Source organism: Ammospiza nelsoni, chromosome 1, assembly GCF_027579445.1.
Source record: "Ammospiza nelsoni isolate bAmmNel1 chromosome 1, bAmmNel1.pri, whole genome shotgun sequence".
NCBI classification, from domain to species: domain Eukaryota; kingdom Metazoa; phylum Chordata; class Aves; order Passeriformes; family Passerellidae; genus Ammospiza; species Ammospiza nelsoni.
The window spans coordinates 110,598,083-110,617,449 of NC_080633.1; the positions used below are offsets into that span (position 1 = coordinate 110,598,083).

Genomic DNA, 19,367 nt, shown 5'->3' on the forward strand with positions numbered 1-19,367 from the left:
CATGAAATGAAAAGTCTAAGATCTCATAAATTTATCTAATAAATTCTACTTATGGTGATGTTAAGATTGCTGATACATCCCACTGGGCTGCTTATACTTTAAAACTGGTAGGTAAATATGTGTTCCAGCATATTGGCAACAAAGATATACCACACATATCATATATATCTCTCTCAAAAAACATAACAGTGCACAGATACTGCTCAGCTTTTGTTCTGAAGATTACAAAGGCTAAGGATCATTAGGCTAAATGATCCTTACTTTGTCCTTGTACCAATGACATATGAAAATCAGACTTCCTCTTCCTTGTTCAAACATTTCACTTTATCAACAGCCACAAAACTTACAGACCAATCAACAAAGAGCCATGGACTCTAGCTTAGTTTTATACTGCCTTTGGTGAGCTTCACAGGCCTCCAGAAGCCCAGGAATTAGTCATGCAGAGCATTTCCTGAGAACAGATGGGACAGGAGGAAACGGCCTTGAGTTGCACTGGGGGAAGGGGGGGTTTAGATTGGATATCCGGAAATTTTTTTTTACCAAAACGTTTGTCATTCACTGGAACAGGCTTCCCAGGAAAGTGGTTGTGTCACCATTCCTGGAAGGATTTATAAGATGTGAAGACGTGGCACTTGGGGACATAGTTTACTGGTGGACTTGACAGTGCTGGGGTAATGGATGGACTTGATGATCTCAAAGGTCTTTTCCAACCTAAATGATTCTGTGGTTCCATGCCAAATAGTACACTTATAGACAACATGAAAGTGCATATCATAAATTATTCCTGGAAGGCAGAAAGGGAAGTCCCACACCAGCCTTATCTCCCTCTACCCTCTAAGCTTTCAGCACTGACCCAGCAGGATTTGCACCTTCACAACCCTGCTGAGACCATTCCCTGGGCCCCCTCTGCTTCCTGCAATGCAGCTGCTGCTGGGGTGTAGCAGAGCCCTGCACTGTCTCAGACACTTGGACCTGCTAGTGGCAGGTCCCAGCTGGTGAATGTGACACAGCATATCCCTGGTATATGATGGACTCAAGCAGCAGTGCACACTGGCAGAGTTAAGGTGGTCCAGATCACAGACTAGTGCAGAAATAATCATACATTATTGTGGTAAACTCCTAAAGTCTCATAAAAATTCTGGAAAAGAGGTAACACTACAGAAGGCAGAAAACACCCAAGAGGTTTTCACTCAGCTGCATCACATATCCAAGGAGGGCTTTATACATTTTAACAATAATGTTTCGTGCACTGTAAGAACTCCTGCAGTTTTATTTTGCACTCGCTCCTCTTCTGCTCTTCTCATCCAGTTTTCATTGGTAACAGGTGAGAATAACCAGTGATCTCAGCTTTGTGAAAGAGGCAGTGCTTGCCACACCACACTCCCAATTACACCTAGGAATCAGGAGTAGATATTCAAGCTGAAAAATAAATGCAGAAGACCCAGAGATCCAGAACTTCCTCCCTATTGTACTTGCCTTCTCCCTTCCAACTGCCAGCTGTTAATCCATACTATCTGCTCACTGCTGATGCCAGGATGCTGACCAGAAAGTTTACAGGCATACAGACATCTTGCCAAACACACTGCAAAACTTCAGTGGTCTAAGTCACTATAATATTTTATATTTTAAGACTCATGCAATTTTTCAGTAACATTGAAAAGCCATTGAAAAGTCCTGCAGAAGACGGGCATCAGAAAAGCAAGGAATGATTACTTAGAAAACTGTTTTTTGGAAAAGCTCAGGTAAAATATTCCTTTTGCCTAAGGAAAGGGTAACTAGCAATAATAGATTTTGGCAACACCCGAGTCAATATGCTGTCTTGGACCTCAATTGTTCTAATTTGTTATAGTTTGAAGCAGAAGTCTTTAATTGGACACATAAAACACCTTTATAAAAATTATTTGTGGCTTTATATAGGTAGGTATAGCTGCTAGACTTTATTAGAGTAATGCAGGCATTGCATTCACTTTAAAAATACAATTAGGATTTTTTTTTTAATTGTTAGAGCTCTTTGTAACTGAAGACTCTGATTCACAGCTACTGCATATGGTTTTTACTGTTAGAGCCAAGGGACCAATTGTAGCACTACAAATATATTTAATAGATCATATATATTAGATATATATATTTTTTTTACAGGGCACAAAAATTGGAAAAGATTTTAAAATGTAAAACAGTGTCTTCAGGAGAGCTGTCGGCAGAAAAAAAAAAGAGCAAACATTTTCAAGACAGTTGGCTAAATTCAGTGAGACAGTATCCCATTTTTCTTTTATAAATGTCTGTTTCCCCAAGACAGGATCAGCAAGAAAAAGTCTTCATGCATTTCCCTCTGGGATAAGAGGGACTTTGCCTAATTGCTACATTAACAGCTGACTTCAGTGCTCTTTAAGGAACGTCTCAAATAAATCAGTGATCTAAAACTGCCCCAAAATGTGGCAGGTAGCACTGCAGAGCTGTAACATGGAGTGCCTCTTTATGTGGGACGTCAGGAGCCACCGAGGCAGTGGCACTTGCCATCCAGGCTTCTTTTGGAGCAGGACCCCCACACAGGTACCTCAATGCAGGCACACAGCAGCAGCAGCTCTGCTTCCAGTGCTTCCCTTACTCAAGCCATCCACCTTTTTCCAGGAGGAAAAGAGGCAACCACAGGATTGCAATGCCAACGCAAGACACCAGGGTTGGAGCCTGTGTGTACCGGGGGCAAAGGGGAAAAAGAAAAAACCCAAACTGCTTGGAGCTGACTCTTGCTGCTTTGTAAGGCTGGCATCAAGCCACAAGGCCACTAAAGCACTAATTCTTGAGGTGAAGTATTATGAATTGCCTGAAACTCCGGAGCCAAAATCTACACAGCACCTCATTTCAAGAAAGTCACTACTGCAGCACTTAAGAATGTCACTGTAAGTTACAGCCTCCTATATATGTGCTTTATGGCAACTCAGGGTGAGTTTATCAGAGCCACCAGAATTACAATCAGGAAATCAATTTTGCTCCACTGTACTGCATTACCATCTGCCAAAAAAAAAAAAAAAAACCATCAAAAAAAAGGGCGAAGTTTTCACTACAGATTTTTTTCTGCCAAAATGCACATTGTATGGCCCAACACAGTTAAATCACTGTGAAAAGAGGATTACATTAAAAAAGATGAACAAATCAGGTATCAAAAGTTCTCACCAATCATACAATATCTTTGATAGGTAAGAAAAGAATCATTATAAGGTTAATTCACTAACCCATTTTTCCATTCTAGAAAGTGTCTGCAAACAGCTTCGCAGACTCTCCAGGGAGACCAAGTGATGTATTCAGAAAAAAATGTTATTCTGGAAGATCTGAAGGCTCCTGCAACACTAAGTGAGCTGGTTCTCAGAGTGAAGGAACTCCTAGTTTGTCTACTGTTCAATCTATCAGACAATACTGCTGCTTTTTTAAGGGAACTTTTTGTGAATTGCCTTCAGTATTATTTGGGTGGGGGCTGTGTTTGTTCCTTGTCTTGTTTTTAAGACCTGGTGCAAATAGCTTCCTGGGTGTTTGTACACACTGCCATTTGTATGAGACCAGAGCAGTTGAAAGCAGACATCTACTGCTGTTGCTTCAGCAAAAGACAGGGTCCTGGGGTAGCTCAACATTCTTAGTATTTTGTTCCTAGCAATAGAAAAAAAAATTCTTGTTTTTGTAGCATAATTCTGTAACATAAACAAAATCTTCTTCAATTATGCACTGAATGCTAATACAAAAAAGGTTGTCAAGTATCTGGTCAGGGAAGAAAGGACAGAATGCCTCTATTTTTTAATCAGGAAGAGATTAAACTATTGACTGAGTGAAATTATCCTCAGAACACTCTAAATTACTGTGCCTGTAGATGCTGCTGGCCACCACTCGAAATGACCAAGTGGGTATCCAGTGCGGTACATATGGCCAAAAAAGTTACTAAGTACTTTTAGCCATTACAGAAGTTTTATTTAACCCAAAATTTTTGTTTGCTAGTCTCTGAAAAGATACCACCTTTCCCTCCTAGGGGCATTTGCTTGCATGTGTTACAGCTGTTTTTCAAACACCCATCAGGTCCTCAACCCCCTGGATCAGGACACTGCCCAGAGAGCCTGTCCAGCTGCAAAACCACAGGGAAGGAAAGGAGAACCATCTCCCCTGCTTTGCTAGGATAAGGTGGCTGAGTTTTCCCTTTAACAACTATTACAAGAAACAAAAATAAAGTAAGCCCCTTGGAAATGATCTTGCAGCCCACCTCAGCGAGAAGGCAGTCTGGAGAATGGCAGTGGTAGCTGTGAAATCCTGCTGGAACTGCCAAGCATTTACACTCAGGAGCAAGGCTCACACCAAGTGGAATCATAACCATGGTGTACTGGCACATGCAGACGCACCTCAACAAGCACAGACAAAAGAACACAGCGACTGTCTGGTCACTTTGGAACTCTACAGGCTCCTTCTTCAAAAATTATCCACTGAAGAGCTGAGTGTTTGGAATAAGAAATAATTCCTGGACTTCAGAGCTCCTTCTCATCTTAAGTGCTTCACCAGATATTTTGGGGACTTTTTTTTTTTTCTTTTTTCTATTGGATTAGCTGCCTTCTGATACTCTCTTCTGAATTTAAACAGGCACGCTACATTGGACAGGAATCAACTGTACTTAGTATTCCTCCCTTTGCTCTAATCAGCTTGACAAAATCTCTCCCATATTAAAATTTTAGCGTACATAATTCTCTTGCATGTAAAGGGTTATTAAACACTTTAATAAATCCTGCTAAGTTCATTTATTTTTTGGAAGATGATAACCTTGGAATAGACTTCTATGAAACTGGAAAAATTGCCAAGAGGAATACTGCCAAGATAACTGTGTAACTAGGTTAAACCTGGATTATACTACTGTTATTTACATTAAGGAGTATCACTATAAAAACCTTAAAAATGGATTTGATATCTAACAGAAAGCTTTGCTTATTTCTCAGTTTGCCATATATGAAAAAGAGTTCTAAAACCACTCATGGTAAACTCAAGATATGGCATTTTAGGTTTAAAGAGGCCTGTAGACAAATACTTTTTTGCACTAGAAAATCAAAGCTGCACATTCTACTGTGCCATTCTCTTGGTTTGGTCATTGGTCAAAAGAGAAATAACAGCACAGCTCTGGATAAGGCCAGCAGTCACAAGGATTTTTTCTGAGCAGAGATAAAATTTTCTTGTTCCCTTGCCTAAATTTACAGAAGTGTTCCAACTTTCTCACCTAGCCTTCATTCATGAAAGCCTCTGTTTTACAGGCTTAGGTTAATGCAGAGCACAAATGAAAACAACCTACTGTCTTGCAAGGTGTGAGTCTTAGTCACTGAGTAAATTAACTGATGAGCTCTTCCACTTACACCTATAAAAACTGTGTGCTTGCTGGTGTCTCCCAGCTGTAGCAGTGCAAGAAAGAGGAAAAAGCCATTAAAAGGTTGTTACACAAAGCCCAACCGGATACACAAATGACCAGGAAATTCCAGGCTGGTTTTGCACCACCAGTATTAGCCAGTTTCCCCTGCAGGTACACGATGCAGATTTCCACCATTGCACACCAGCTCTAGGATGCTCTTCTACCAGTCTGAGATGGTGCTGCTGCTCAAACCAACCAGATAAGCCTGGAGACCACTCTGCTCTCACGGCAGAGCTGACCTACCTTGTGCAGCGTCACACGTGTAGGTAGGACAAAGAAGAACAAGCTGTGATTTCACTGTTTCGTGCCCCTGCACTGCAGCATATTTGGTGATAGCAAACCCTCTCGTGGGATCAGTGACCCTTTCATGAGCCCAAGAGCTGAGAGCTGTGCACAAACACACACATGCACAGAGAGAACAACTGTGTCTTTTTATTTTGGCATGGTTTGGTTTTGGGTTTTTTTTTTTTTTTTTTTTTTTTTTTTTTTTTTTTTTTTGTTATTTTATTCACAATGGTATTTAGCTGCAGTAATTTTGAGACAAGCAACCTCATCATTTCACCCTGCGTGCTCTCTGAGAAAGAGGCTTTCTGGAGAGGGATTTGAGCAGCTGCTGCTTAGCAGAGAATGAAATTCAGACTGCTGGAGGGGGAGGAGGAAGGGGGCAACAAACAACATTTGTTTAAAATCTGGCAGGAGTATCCTAATTAGATGAATTATTGAATGGATCATCAGGATTGCTCCCCAAAGTGCCATAGGGCAGGAGAGCCCTTAGAGGACATGTTGATTTAAGACTGCAGAAATGATCCCAAAGAGCACCATCACTGAATGTGGAACACTAAAGGCTCGTTTGTCTCAAAAATCACACTTCCCACTCAGCGCCACTGCTCACTTGCCATGTATATAAAGGTTGCAACAGTTAATCATTTAGACAGGGACAAATATTTATTCAGGGACTACCTTAACGTTGAATGTTATTTCCTCCATGACGTAAACTCGTTCAGGAAATGCTTTAGCCACCTCCTCCACACTGTTAAAATACTGCACTGGCTCCTTAATATCTCGGTCTTGCTCCAGCAGCTTAAACTGCCCTGAAAACAGATGATAAACAGAAGAATTGTAAGATATTTATATTGGACAACTGTCACTGTGGCAACTGCTGGCTCAACTTCTGCACCATTTTGCTCGGTCAATTTTTCCAGTTATTAGCAACCAAACAAGAAGACGAAAGATTGTAGAGTCTCCTGAACCTGCCATGAAAGACACCCACTTTCACTGGCTTGGAATAAAAAGAACATGTAGCAGCCAAAGTGAAATTAAAAAAGATTGGTTTATCACATGCTCTCTAGAAATAGTAAATAATCATGGAGGCATTTGCATTTGTGTACTTAATTCAGTGTCATAGTATCTGTACAGATAGCACTTTTGGGCCTTTAATATTAAAAGTTTTACAGAAAGAAACCACACCTACAAAACCCCAAAACAATAAACATAAGGAGTTTGGGTTTGTTTTTAGCATCATCAAACAGTAGGCTTTTACCCCTGGGCTTCCCTAAGAATGCAACAGCATCTAACTTTCCTTAATGATAAACTGAACCCTTTGAGAACTTTAGCTAACATAAGATATTAAACCACACACATTTAAAACTCTTTTGAAGGTGTCTGCCTTCAGAAGAGCACGAGAAAGAAGTGTTTCTTGCTAATTTTACCTCCCCCCAGCATGAAAACTTGGGCTATTTTCTATCTCTTGTAAAAGGCAAGAACTAACATGGAGGGAGCCACCCCAGGCAGACCTGCCAGGGACAGCCAGGCATATCAATCACCTGTGTGCACTATGAACACAAGATTTAAAACTTTATTTTATAAATACAGAGATAAGAAAAGTTTAGACAGTTTACTGTTAAACTTAAGCTTTCTTTTTTTTTTACTGACTTAAGCTTAAAATCAGTGGAGTGATCTTTCCAAATTTAGAAATGGTAACTACTACTAAGTTAAAGGCTGGTCTCAGCAGGACTTGATGTAAAAAACAACTTTAGAAAATGAGAAAAAGGTTGAACAAAATCTATGGTTGCTGCAGCTCCTGTAAATCACGTTTTAAAATCTGCAATACATGCACTGGATTATTGTTCCCAAATAGCACTGAAATTCATTAAAATACATCCAGCATGTGAGGATGTCACCAACCTACAGAAATATTTTCTCACTCCTTCAGCATTCTTGTGCTCAGCACCCTGCTGCCCCTTTACATCCCATCAGGCTTGAGACCTCTGTGACACGCTGGGAGAACTCACCCACACTGAACTATTTCAGGCCAGACAAGAGCAGAAGACAACGCAAACTCAGCGAGCCCTGGCGCCCACAAGAGAGAGCTGTCCTGCCCCTGCCAGGTGTGTGCACACACATGTATCCACTCACCCACCCCTCAGGAGAGGTGCCACAGCAAAGGCTCAGCACTGCTGCCCATCCCCAGCTGTACCTGCTGCCAGGGGCACACCCTTTTAATCAGTATGTTAAAAGCTCTGTGGCTGTAACCCTGAAAATCAACTTGTAATGCAGAGTACTTCCTTTTATACCCTTCCATATGTTTTGTCTTTCTAAAGTGATCATGGTAACTTTGAAGTATTATCAGCAGGGTAACTACAGATGCTGGTATTTCTCACTGCAGGACGATTTTTCAAGTGTTTTAATATCCTTCATTACGCTTCCCAAAATCAGTTGACTTTTCCCAACTTTGTATCTGCTCCAGAACATGCTATGATGTGACATTCAACCAAGGCAATTCATGTACTTTGGAGACCAGCACTGGGTAGAAGCCACAGGAATTCTGGTCCGACCTGAGGAAGCCCTTCCTATAATGTACCACAGCAGGAATGGCTTCTCTGGGTCAGAGCACAGGTCAGCCTCATGCAGCATTCCACCTTAGACAGGAGTAAGCAACAGCAGTGTAAGCAGGTTGGAGTTAATGCACAGTTAGCAATACTACCCAGAATCTCCTTCCCAGCTCTCAGAGGAACTCATGGCTGAAGGATGAGTGACAGTGCAGGGATAAGGTTTTGTGCTTAGCAGGCCCAGAGGTTTTCTTCCCTGTAAATTTGTTTAATTGCTTACTGACGGTAAACTTTCATTGTAGATACACCCTCTTATCTTGAAAAACTCTGGCAAACTCTTTTTCCATAAGCTTTAAAGAACCTCTGGGATTAAGACTACAAACTGTAGGAGTGATAAAGCTATACCTGGCAGACAGTATGGGTAGCCACAGGAAACCTGACAGCAGACAAGCATTTGGAAAATGCTTCACATACTCAATAGAAACATGCCAGCATACTAAAGCTGAATTCCTCAGCCTGTCTGCTTTGAGCCCTTTTGGGTGCAAAGCAATAGAGGGGCCAGGCAGCCAACACCTTTGGACTAAGGGAATCTGAAAAATTAGCAGGAAGCTGCTCAGTTAACTGGTGCTGGGAAGTGTGTTATGACTGATGCCAAAGCACGCACATGGAGACGAAGAGAGAGCTGTGCTTTTCAATCCCCAGTCTGCCACAGACCATGAAAATCCTGTCTTCAGGAATTCACTGTCAGCCACAGCCTAACCAAGAGGAAGATGCATTCCCTGGCTGAACAGGTCCTTTTCCTCACAGGCACCCCACTTTCCTCTAAAAGAAACTGAGGAGTGGGGAAGATGAGTGAAGTTAGGTGCCCTTGTGCATGGAGTCAGGGTGTGCCAGGACATCATGTAGCAGCAGAGACTATGAGCTGTGCCAGGGAGCATCTGACAGCACAGAAAAGCCACTACTCAAAAGCACAGAGCCAGTAGATGTACTTCAGATAGTCACTAAGAGCAAGATGCTCTTAAATTTAACAGATGCCACACAGTGTTCCTTCACCATGGGCTGACCTGAGGATGTGTTTATATTCAATTGTTATCCTCTTTGACTACCAACACAGCCACTGGGAAGCAGCCCTAACTGATTGCCCAGTTTGGGATCCAGGGGTCTGATTTGCAGGATTTCTGGCTGTGGCTACCACTTGAGGCAAGCTATGATTAGAGTTTTTAATGACAAAAAACCCCAAACTCAAACTACAGCAAGTTTAGGTCATCTCAGACAGATCGAGACTCAGTGGATTTACTTCTGATTTGATACTCCATGCTTATGAACAGAACTGAGGTGAATATGATATTGCATGGAAGCTAAATAGTTTTTTGAAACTGCAGTATACTGCAGCAATAAAATTTTACTAGTTCAGAAAGAAATTGAGAATTCTCACTTCAGAGTGGGAACTGAGTTGGCCAGAGTAACAAAGCATGAATTCACACGAACAAGTAAAGAAAACAAAATACTGAATAGTAATACATGATACCAGCAATACTCATCCAGGCCTTTGAATGAGACAGTGGCCTTTAATTCTAGGTTCTCTAGTTACTCTGTTTGGAAGCATAATAATACTATTTTTCTATGACTGTTATATATTTAACAACAGTGAATCTGGTGGCAAGACAAGGCCAGTTACTCCCTGCAACCCTAAGTTCTACAAAAAAAGTCCCAAATTCCTCAACACAGAACAAACACTTTAGGCTGTGTGCAACTGAGAGCAGAGTCTGCTCTTTACTGCAGAATTACACATTCCTGCAAAAAAAAAAAAAAAGAAAAAAGAAAAAAAAAGAAATCATCATTGGGAGCTTTGGTTGGGTACAAAGCGACGCTCAGAGCTGTCTGTGTCGCTATCTGTGCCATCCTCCCCGTCCTTCAGCTGAGCCTCACAAACACAAAGCCGTCTGTGCCCTCCCTGCTAATAAGCAGCAGTTCACGAGGAGGTTGACGACAGAGGAGTACACACAGATCCCAAAGCACAGAAGAGAAGGGCAGCATTAATCTCTGCCTGTTACGAAATCAAGAAGCATGCTGTGCATGGGAGCTGTCAGGGCTAGACGTTAAAACGCCTCTTCCGTGAAAAAGATGGGTTTATAATTTGAGATTTTCTATAGATAGTTTTTAAAAATTCATTCCCTCACTGAAAAAAGCAGACTTTGTTTTATTGGAAGGAGAGAAAGAAGGGCTGAAGAGCCTACAATACACTTTGGAACCAGACGTCAGTAACTAACTAGCTAGCTAAGTAACTAACTAACTAACTAACTAGGAGGAAGCAGACAATTTCTTCCTATGTTTCTACCTGGTCTCTATTCAAGCCTCCATAAAAAAACAAAGCATGGCTGAAACACAAGTTTAATGGACATAAGTATGGCTTGATTGCATGTTAAAGTGGAAGTTTATTCCACTTTGAAAAAGGCACAATTTCCACAATTTCTTTGGAATTTGACAAAACTGACAGAAAGCTTGAACAAACCACAGGGCAATTTCACTTTGTGTTAATTAGGAATTTAACAAAAAAAAAAAAAAAAAAAAAAAAAGCTAAAACTATACTTTTATAGAAGCTCACCCCTCTCTCTCACTAGCACAAAAAGAATAATGAAATGTTTCTGTAGTAAATCAGTGAAGGTTCAGAAAGATCAAAGATTCCTAATACCTGCATGGTCCACTGAGCAGGTATGGCTATTCCTCTGCAGCCAAACGCTAGGGAGAAATGAACAACTCCTGCAACCTTTATATCTCTTTATCTTTCTCTCTGGCCTCTGGCAGGCACAGTATTGGAACAGTTTCATCCTAGTATATATTATCTCTGTAGATTATGAATTCTTATTTCTCTCTGAAGGTACTTACAGCAAAGACAGTAAATCTACTACTGGTGGAAATGAGTCTGGAAAAATAAAATGGCAAGGAAGGACCTAAACCAGTGCTTTTTCTCCAGTTTATGAAGGCATTTATAAAAACCCATTAGGAGCAGGAAGATCAGTCCATCTTCCTTCTTGCCAGATTGGCCCTGGAATGGCTGTGAGCAGGGGCATTAATCAGCCCTTTCTGTCCCAGCTTCTGCTGCTTCCATTGCTTAGGTTCTTGCAGGCTTACACACATTCCTAACTCCAACCCAGCTCATCCAGGATACTTCTGTGATGTAAGATCCCCTGGTTTCTGCAGTGACTTACCCCTTACCCTCAAATAGTCCAGCAGTTTCCCACAGTCCAGAATGTTTCCAAAACAGAAACACTCTGTACAGTGACTGCACTGTACCTAGACCCAGGCAGTCTTTATCTATGGCAGGCATTCTCTGGCTGGACAAACTGTCAAGTTTTCATTGATATAAAAGCATGAGAGCATGCTTATCCTCATACATGAAAAAGAAAAGCTGGAAAAAGAAACTGTTAAAAAAACATAAATGCATGTCATCAATAGGAAACATGGGAGGTCACTGAAACATCTGCTCAGCTGTGTTAGCTGCTAAATGCTTCTCCAAGAAGGCAGGAGCTGTATTGTCTGTCTTTGATTATTTAGTAAATCTCACAGCCCTCTGTGAGGCTGTGTGCAAGGCTCAGTGCTCCTCAAGAATGTGCAGACAGCACAGCAGGGTAGTAAAAGTACTGCAGAGGTTTATGCTTCATATTATTTGTTGACTGCTGACTGCATTTTAGTATTTCAAAGAACTGCAGAGCTACTCAAAAAGGAAAGGTTCTACCTGCCAGAATATACATAATTTTGGAAAAAGACAGTTCTTGCCTATATTTTTCAGCATTCCTGTGCATAACACTGATAGCAAATGACTTTGTTTTTCTTCACAAAATGATGATCTTTGATATAACTGGGCAGAGTTCAAGAGCATAAGCCAAAAGAACACTTCAGCAAATCTGGTTCTTAGATGCACCTGTGCAGTCTTTATCTGACTGTGTATACAACTCTCCTCAATGTCTCATAAAGATATAAATTCATTTTAGTGGGGGACAAAGGAAGGAAATCTCAATTTATGTTCTACCATAACTCTCAGCCCATCAACTAGATCATATGGTAGAGCTATTTAATCCCTAACTAATCCTTAGATAAGGCAGCCAGTCAAGAGAGAGCATGGCAAAATAGACTCTAAAATAATAGATTAAGCTATAACCATAACATTGTAATTTAAAGAAAAATAGTCAACTTTTAATTTAAATTGACATTTGCCAATATGTCTTTGCATAGAACCTAAATGTGTCATTTTGTTGTTGCAAGCAGTGTTGTCCTAGCAGTGACTGTAGCTGTCTAGACCTGAAAAAAGGAAGAAAAGCCCATCACAATCTTTGACAGAACTATCATGTGGCTAATTGAGACCACAGAGTAAAATTAATACTGAAGCTCATTCAGGGACCTATCACCAAGCCAAGGTGAAAGGGTTTGGCAGACATGCAGAAGTCATGATGAATGGGAAATAAATGGCTTGCTTTACTTCCGTCATCTTCCAGCTTGTCAACATTGAGCATTCGTTCCCAGCCCTCCAGAGGAGAGAAGAGTGCAGGCACACTCAGCAGCAGAGTCCCACTGCAAAGAGAGGAATTGCAAGTGTAAATGGAAGTACAGAATGCTGTTTTCAACAGCAGGAGCTGACAGCAGGCCACAAATGGACTAGCACAGGCAGGCTCGCTGCTCACAGAGGAGACAGGAAAGTGAATCACCTGCTCTGCTGTCTCTGAACTCTCCACTGAAGGAGCTGCTGACTCCATCCCAGGCTGGGATGTGGCAGCAAACTAACATGGATGCAGTGCCATGGTAAGTTCAACCCCTCAGTCAAAGAAAGACAAGATAGCCCAGCAGCACAGGTTCATCCTTGTCTGCCACACCAACAGCTTCGGAGAGCTACGGAAAAAATGGCTCAGGGGCAGAGAACATATTTTTTGGAGTTATTCATGAGAACTTCTTTGTTTATTTTCATATTGTAACCTGCTGAAGGCATAGAGGAAACTATAAAAGGGTGGCGAACACAACAGGAAATACACAAGTATATCTTTGGTGCACAGCTTCCAAAGGATGACCACTGGGATACAAACAAGAAATGCTATGATTGATTCTTAAGGCATAATCACTGTGAAACAGGTGTAAGAAATAGAAAGATTCCCTCTGTTTTTTTAAGAACTGCCTGCCAACACTTTTCTTGAGGAGACAGGTGAAGAAGAGGATCTCCTGTGTCCCAATCTACACCCAATCTTCCGGAAATTTTGGGTATGTATTGAAAAAAATAGACGGAATATGAACTAGAAACAGATCTAAGTAAACATGACACCAGTAGAATTCATCAAGTGTACTGGAGCTAAACTTATCGCACTGAAAAGCAGAGGGCAAGGCACAAAGGCACATTCAGTCAGCAGATATTGTGTAACATTTCATGGCGAAGGAGCCCTTCAGAATGAATAGTTTTACTTCCTGGAAATCTTATGAAGATTTTGAAGGCTTAAATGCCTTTATTCCTCACTGTGTCATGTCTGTGGCACAAATACCCAATCAAAAAAGAAAGAATGAGTCAGGCACACTGACATGGTGAGACATGTTGAAGCAGAGCATCAGCCCACTGACACATCACCTGTGCATATGCACAGACACCATCTGAGAGATCAAGGAAGGGAATCCAACCAAGTTTCCCACACATCCACGCAATGCTTGCTAATCAAACCCTCTAATCCTGTGCAGGCAAAGCAAAGGGGATGGTACAGCCTAGCATTCTCTTTTGTCTTATCTTACTTTTATGATTCGTAAGTAGCATAACAAAAAAAAAAAAAGAAAGATTCTGTTGGCAGCATAAGAAAGAAAAATCAGTTCAAATGGTGACTGATGATAGCTTAAAGCAGATTTAACTCACAGATATTGCAAGAGAGGGAATTTTAGGTTACAGATAATGTAAAAAGACAGACAGGGAAAACAAGCCTAACCTCCAACCTTTGTTTCATAAGTTATTACCATCACAAATACAAGATTACCACAATGAAATGTTCCATTTTACAGGGTCACATGTTTTTGAGTGTCTGGACTGTAAGTTAACTAGATTTAACTTACTGGGTTATCATCAATCTAACCTGTAATTAGCATAATTTTCTTCCTTTCCCATGTGCTTCCAACAGACATGAAGAGTATGTTCCATAAGCAGTGTGTTAGTTCACACACTCGACCATGCAGAGGACTCTGGTGAGTTCCACACTGTCTGACTTTACTAATTAGTGTTAACAACAGCTGTGGCAAGTTTCCTGTTGAAGAGTAACAATATAAAGACATACAGATGAAGATGAGATGGTCTCCTGGTGAGTATCAGCACTTACCCTGATCACAGCTAAAAAAGGGATTGAGAGAAAGAGGAAGAGTTACAGAAAGTCCAGCTAAAGCAACCCAGAGCTTTCATGAAACAGTATTGAGGTGACTACATTCTACAGCAGCTGCCCAATGGCAAAATCTTTCCTTGTATGAGCATCATCCCCTTGGTACTGGAGTGGATAATATCCCTGCAGATCTCAGTTATGACAGTGTTTAACAGTCACTGAAAGCTTATGGCTCCAAACTACTGCAGCAGCATCCAGGATCCTTATGGAACATCCAATGGAACTGCCTGCATCCAGACAGGAAGACTTGGTAAGAAGACAAAGACAACTTAATCCCTCACTTAGAAGCCTTTAGCAAAAACTACCAGAAAATAAACTGAGGCAGAATCAAAGGTGAGAACATATATGGTTACAGTTCTTACTATACTTTGAAACATTTGCCTCACTAAGTAAATGCATTGCTTTCACTTATACATTAACAATGATTTGGGGCTAAAAATCAATCCTAAGGAGCAGAGACTGAGCTTAGATATGTCAGTGCAAACTGAACATCAAACCCCTCACTGAGTGGCAGATAAGACCCTTAACAGAACCTCACACTGCTGTGCCCATAGATTTTTCTATTTGAGTGAAAGACATCACATACCTTTAAAAGTAAGAAGCAACACAGACCTAATCTGCCTTTGGATCTAGTCCTAGCTAGGTGACTGCCGCCCAAATCATCTGTGTACATCCATCCCAAGACATACAGACATTAAACAAACAGGGTTGTCTACAACAGATTAACATTTAATTAAAGCACAGAAGAAAGTTGAGATGAGAGTGACAGAACAAACTCCTGGTTAACATTTGAAATTAGTATTTCTAGTTTCAAGCAGGCTCAAACAGACTATGTTAGAATACCTGTTAAAGGTTAGCCAAGCATGCTGGGATTCTCTATCACAGCTGCATCCAAATATTTTGCCTTTATACCTAATTAAAACTGATTTCAGAAGAAATTATGAATGTGTAACTTTTCCTCCTCAATGTTGGCAGAGAAAATCCCTTTTCCTTTTATTCCAGGACAAATTTGTAATTAATAATTTGGAGAAAACACAATAACACAATCTGTTCCTGTGGGCTGATGCCCACACCAGCAAGAGGGCAGTTGTAGTCCATAATCTGCATGGGGATTATGCACTCCAAGTACCTAATGAGTACAGAAATCCAATGACATCCGTCCCTTGCCTCAGCAGGTGCCTCCTCACAGAAAATTCACCTTTTCACCTTGTCAATTTGGTTGCTAAACAGAGAACTTCAGTTCCTTGTGCAAATGAAGTGTCAATGAAACAGATGAGAGTATTTTCTGAGGGCAGCAATATTTCAAGACCTGAGTGCAGTGCAGTTCTAGTGGAATAGTTTTTTTTTTCCAGCGCCTAAATTTTTTCAAAAAGATGAAAATTAGTTTTTGCACTGAGAGAAAGATAAAAGCCAGACAGCATTCAAAAGAGAAACTGTGTTCACCTGTGGCAACAGAAAAATCTAACAGTGACAGGTGGAAGAGGCTTCATTCTTAGAGAAACAGATGAGGTTGAAAACAGGGCTAATAATTTTAGGGGACCAAAATTTGATTGCATTGAAGAGAGCCAACCTCTGCAAATTAGAAACAAGCAAGTTCTAGTCTCTGTGTCAGGCCTGTTCTAAATCCTAGAATTTCACTTTGATTAAAAAAGAGTGCACTTACAGGGAGAGATTTAAGATGTGCAGAAGTGCATTTTTACCACAATATGGATTCCAGGGATCCTAACCACAAGCAAGTTGTGGATTTACACCAGACAACTTTTTGGATTTGGTATCCACCTCTTAAAAAATAAACTTACAAAGTGAAAGCAGCACTCATGAACAAGTTCATACACATTCTTCTATTTCTTGGTAAGTCAAAACTTTCACTAAAATAACAGTAGCAACCTCTGAGTTTAATGATTAACTTTGCCTTTCTGAGTAACAGCTTTTATTTATTGATTTGGCAAAAGCTTCAAAGCCAGCACTCACCAAAACTCAAGCTCTTAATGGTTCTGCCTCAGTGCAAAGACATTTTCTTCAATTGCAAGCCGACCATCCTTTACCTTTTCTGCTCTTTTGCTGACAGATCTTTTTCCTCCTGCTACTCCCGCATGAGCATCCCCATCTCTGTGGCCTGACCTGAGCACCATTCACTGCCTTCTTGCTCACTGAGAGCCTTTTGTGCCCTTCAGGTTCTGCCCCCGTCCTGTGGGCAGCACACCCTGGCCAAGTGTAGGACGGTGTGTCCTCCACCCAGGGAGAGCAGCCACATGCACAGCACTGCCCCTGGCAGCCACTGGGGCTGCAGTAAACAAAGCTAAAGAAATACTGCATTCACCACGCAGAAATCTTTAAAATGCACATAGACCAATTCTGTATAAAAAGTGCTTTTGTTCCCTGCTCAGGAACAGGTTTTTTAATTAACTGAATGGGAGGAGTTGTAAAAAAACAGGAACAATGACTGAGTCAGAAGCTCAGTCAGTTCTCAGTAGCTTAACAGGGCTTTAACATGAGACAGAATAAACTTATTTCATTCAGTTAGACATTTTTATCAATGTGTAGAGAGACTTCAGAGCAGAGGCTTGGTATCCTGAAAGACTGTCTGTGCATTATAGAGCAGCTTATTGTTTCAAAGCTTGTATCTCATTTGCTTGCTGAATATATATATGTAGTTTCTAGCAGAGCCTGTATTTTTCCCCCTTCTCTCCTCTCCCTCAACATAAATCTGCTAAACTATTGTACTCAAATTACTGCAGAACCTGTCACTCAAACAAGTTCCCAACATTTGTGTATCTGCAATGGGAAGAAGCAGTTTCTGTTATTCTGTGTAATTAAAAAAACAATTTTCTTTGGAAAGGTACTATCACTTTGTATTGCCAATGCCTGTCAATGACTGCAGACTATAGCTCAGTTTACATATTTATAATGTGTTTAAATTAGGAAGGAATTCAATTTATTAGGAAGGAATTCAATTTATTATAGCTCCGACCACCAGCAATCATGACCAAGTTATGAAAAACCAAGTTCACTTTACTTCTGGAACAAATTAAACAGCATTTTAAAAACTGAAATGAAGCCAATTTCCAAAGAAACTCTTTAATTACACAATAGGTCTGGTTTATTCAGCTGAGGTTTGCTGTCAAGGAGAGTATTAAGTACATTCATGCTACAGCTAAAATTACATTAAGGAGAATTTGAAACAAGTGCAGAGCCAAAATAATACATGATCTGAAAATCACCTTGATGAAGTACACATAGGAGCTTATGCTCCAAAAACTGTAATGCTGGAATATCTATCAAGCATACAAAGTAACTTGCAGCAAGCAAACATTTTTAATTTTTTTTGGTTTAGGATCAGCAGTCACGTTTGTGTCACCGCCTCAGTTGAGAAGGTGTTTTGATCCCTGCATTCTGCATGAGCTAAGCCATCTCTTCACTCACTCCCTATGAATGCAACAGAGTTTGTCAGAATTGTCTGGTTTCCAGTACAAGAGGACATTGATTCAGTGCTGTGCAATTTACCCACAGAGCAGACAAAGCTCTTGATAACAGCTCAAGATGAATGAAGGCAGCTTTTAAGAATGAGCTTTTTGGCATATGTTCTCAGCATGTGCTGAAGTGTCACCAGAAAAAAAAAAAAAAAAGGGAAAAAAAGGGGGAGAGAGAGATGAGCTGAAAAGGTGAATAGAGATGATGAGTAAGAGCACATTGCTTCAGCACTGCCACTTCATTTAATTTTCACTGCTACTCAAGAAGGCAACAAAGATGATAAATCTAAAATGCAGATCTAAGCAAGATATGCATCTGCCTCAGTTCTCTTGAATGCATTCTGTCACACACCTTAAATAAGGAGGGTACCATCTAAACCTCTCCCTGGCAGTTCAACTTACCATAGCTGAATCCAAAAGGTATAAAGAAACAGAATGCCCAGCCAAATTTTCCCTCTTGTAAGATGCCTGCCAGCTTGCTGAGAGCCAAATGAATCCCGTTACTAGAGGCTGCCAGCCTAGCCTAAAACAGCTTGACGGAAAAAAAATGCTACAGACTACACATGGGGTGGTATAATTCCAAAAATGTTTTCAGATCACCACTTATGGGATTTTGTTTTCTCCATCTAAATGATAATTCATGAGTTAGAGTTGTACTTGTGAATATTTTCCCTCTGTGTGTTTCTAGTGAAAAGTTCTCACTTATACTGGGCATTTCCCATTAAAAGGCATTTTTCCACCAATCCCACTTTGTAGCCTTTCACTGAAAGGGCTATGAAGTGGTAATTATCAGTATGGCTGGTCTCCTGTTTGTCTTTGAGTGCTCATGGACTTCCCCAGCTGCTAGATTATTATGAGATATGTTATTACATACTGATTTCTAAGTGTGAATTCTAACATTAGCAGCTGCAAGTGTTCCAGGGCAATTCTGTGCTTTAAATCTCTGCAAAAGAACTTTAGTTGTAAAACAAAGTGATCTTAAATCTGCCTCTAAGATTAGGAAAAATATTAAAACTTTCATTTTAAAAAATTAAGTTATTCCTTGAATAATGAAGCTAAATCAATACTGGATAGTTTGCCTTAGCACATAGATTTAAAGTTATAGAGATGCCATGGATAGGAAAAAAGCATATTAGGGTTTCAGACAACTAGAATTGGTTACTGCAGGTATTTAGAAAGAGAGGCAGATGGTGCTTAGAGACTAGAAAAACTGGGACATCCCAAGCTAAAAGTAACTCCAAAACCCATCATAAGA

The 19,367-nt window shown here is 40.6% G+C and overlaps 1 protein-coding gene across 1 annotated transcript in view; it reads right to left on the bottom strand.

Moving 5' to 3' along the window:
* Window positions 1-19,367, bottom strand: part of GAREM1 (GRB2 associated regulator of MAPK1 subtype 1) — a 99,626-nt gene that overhangs the window by 15,826 nt on the left and 64,433 nt on the right. The window contains exon 3 of the mRNA XM_059474450.1: window positions 6,383-6,513. Within this exon, the coding sequence (XP_059330433.1) occupies window positions 6,383-6,513 (131 nt within the window). The remainder of the gene's footprint in view (window positions 1-6,382; window positions 6,514-19,367) is intronic.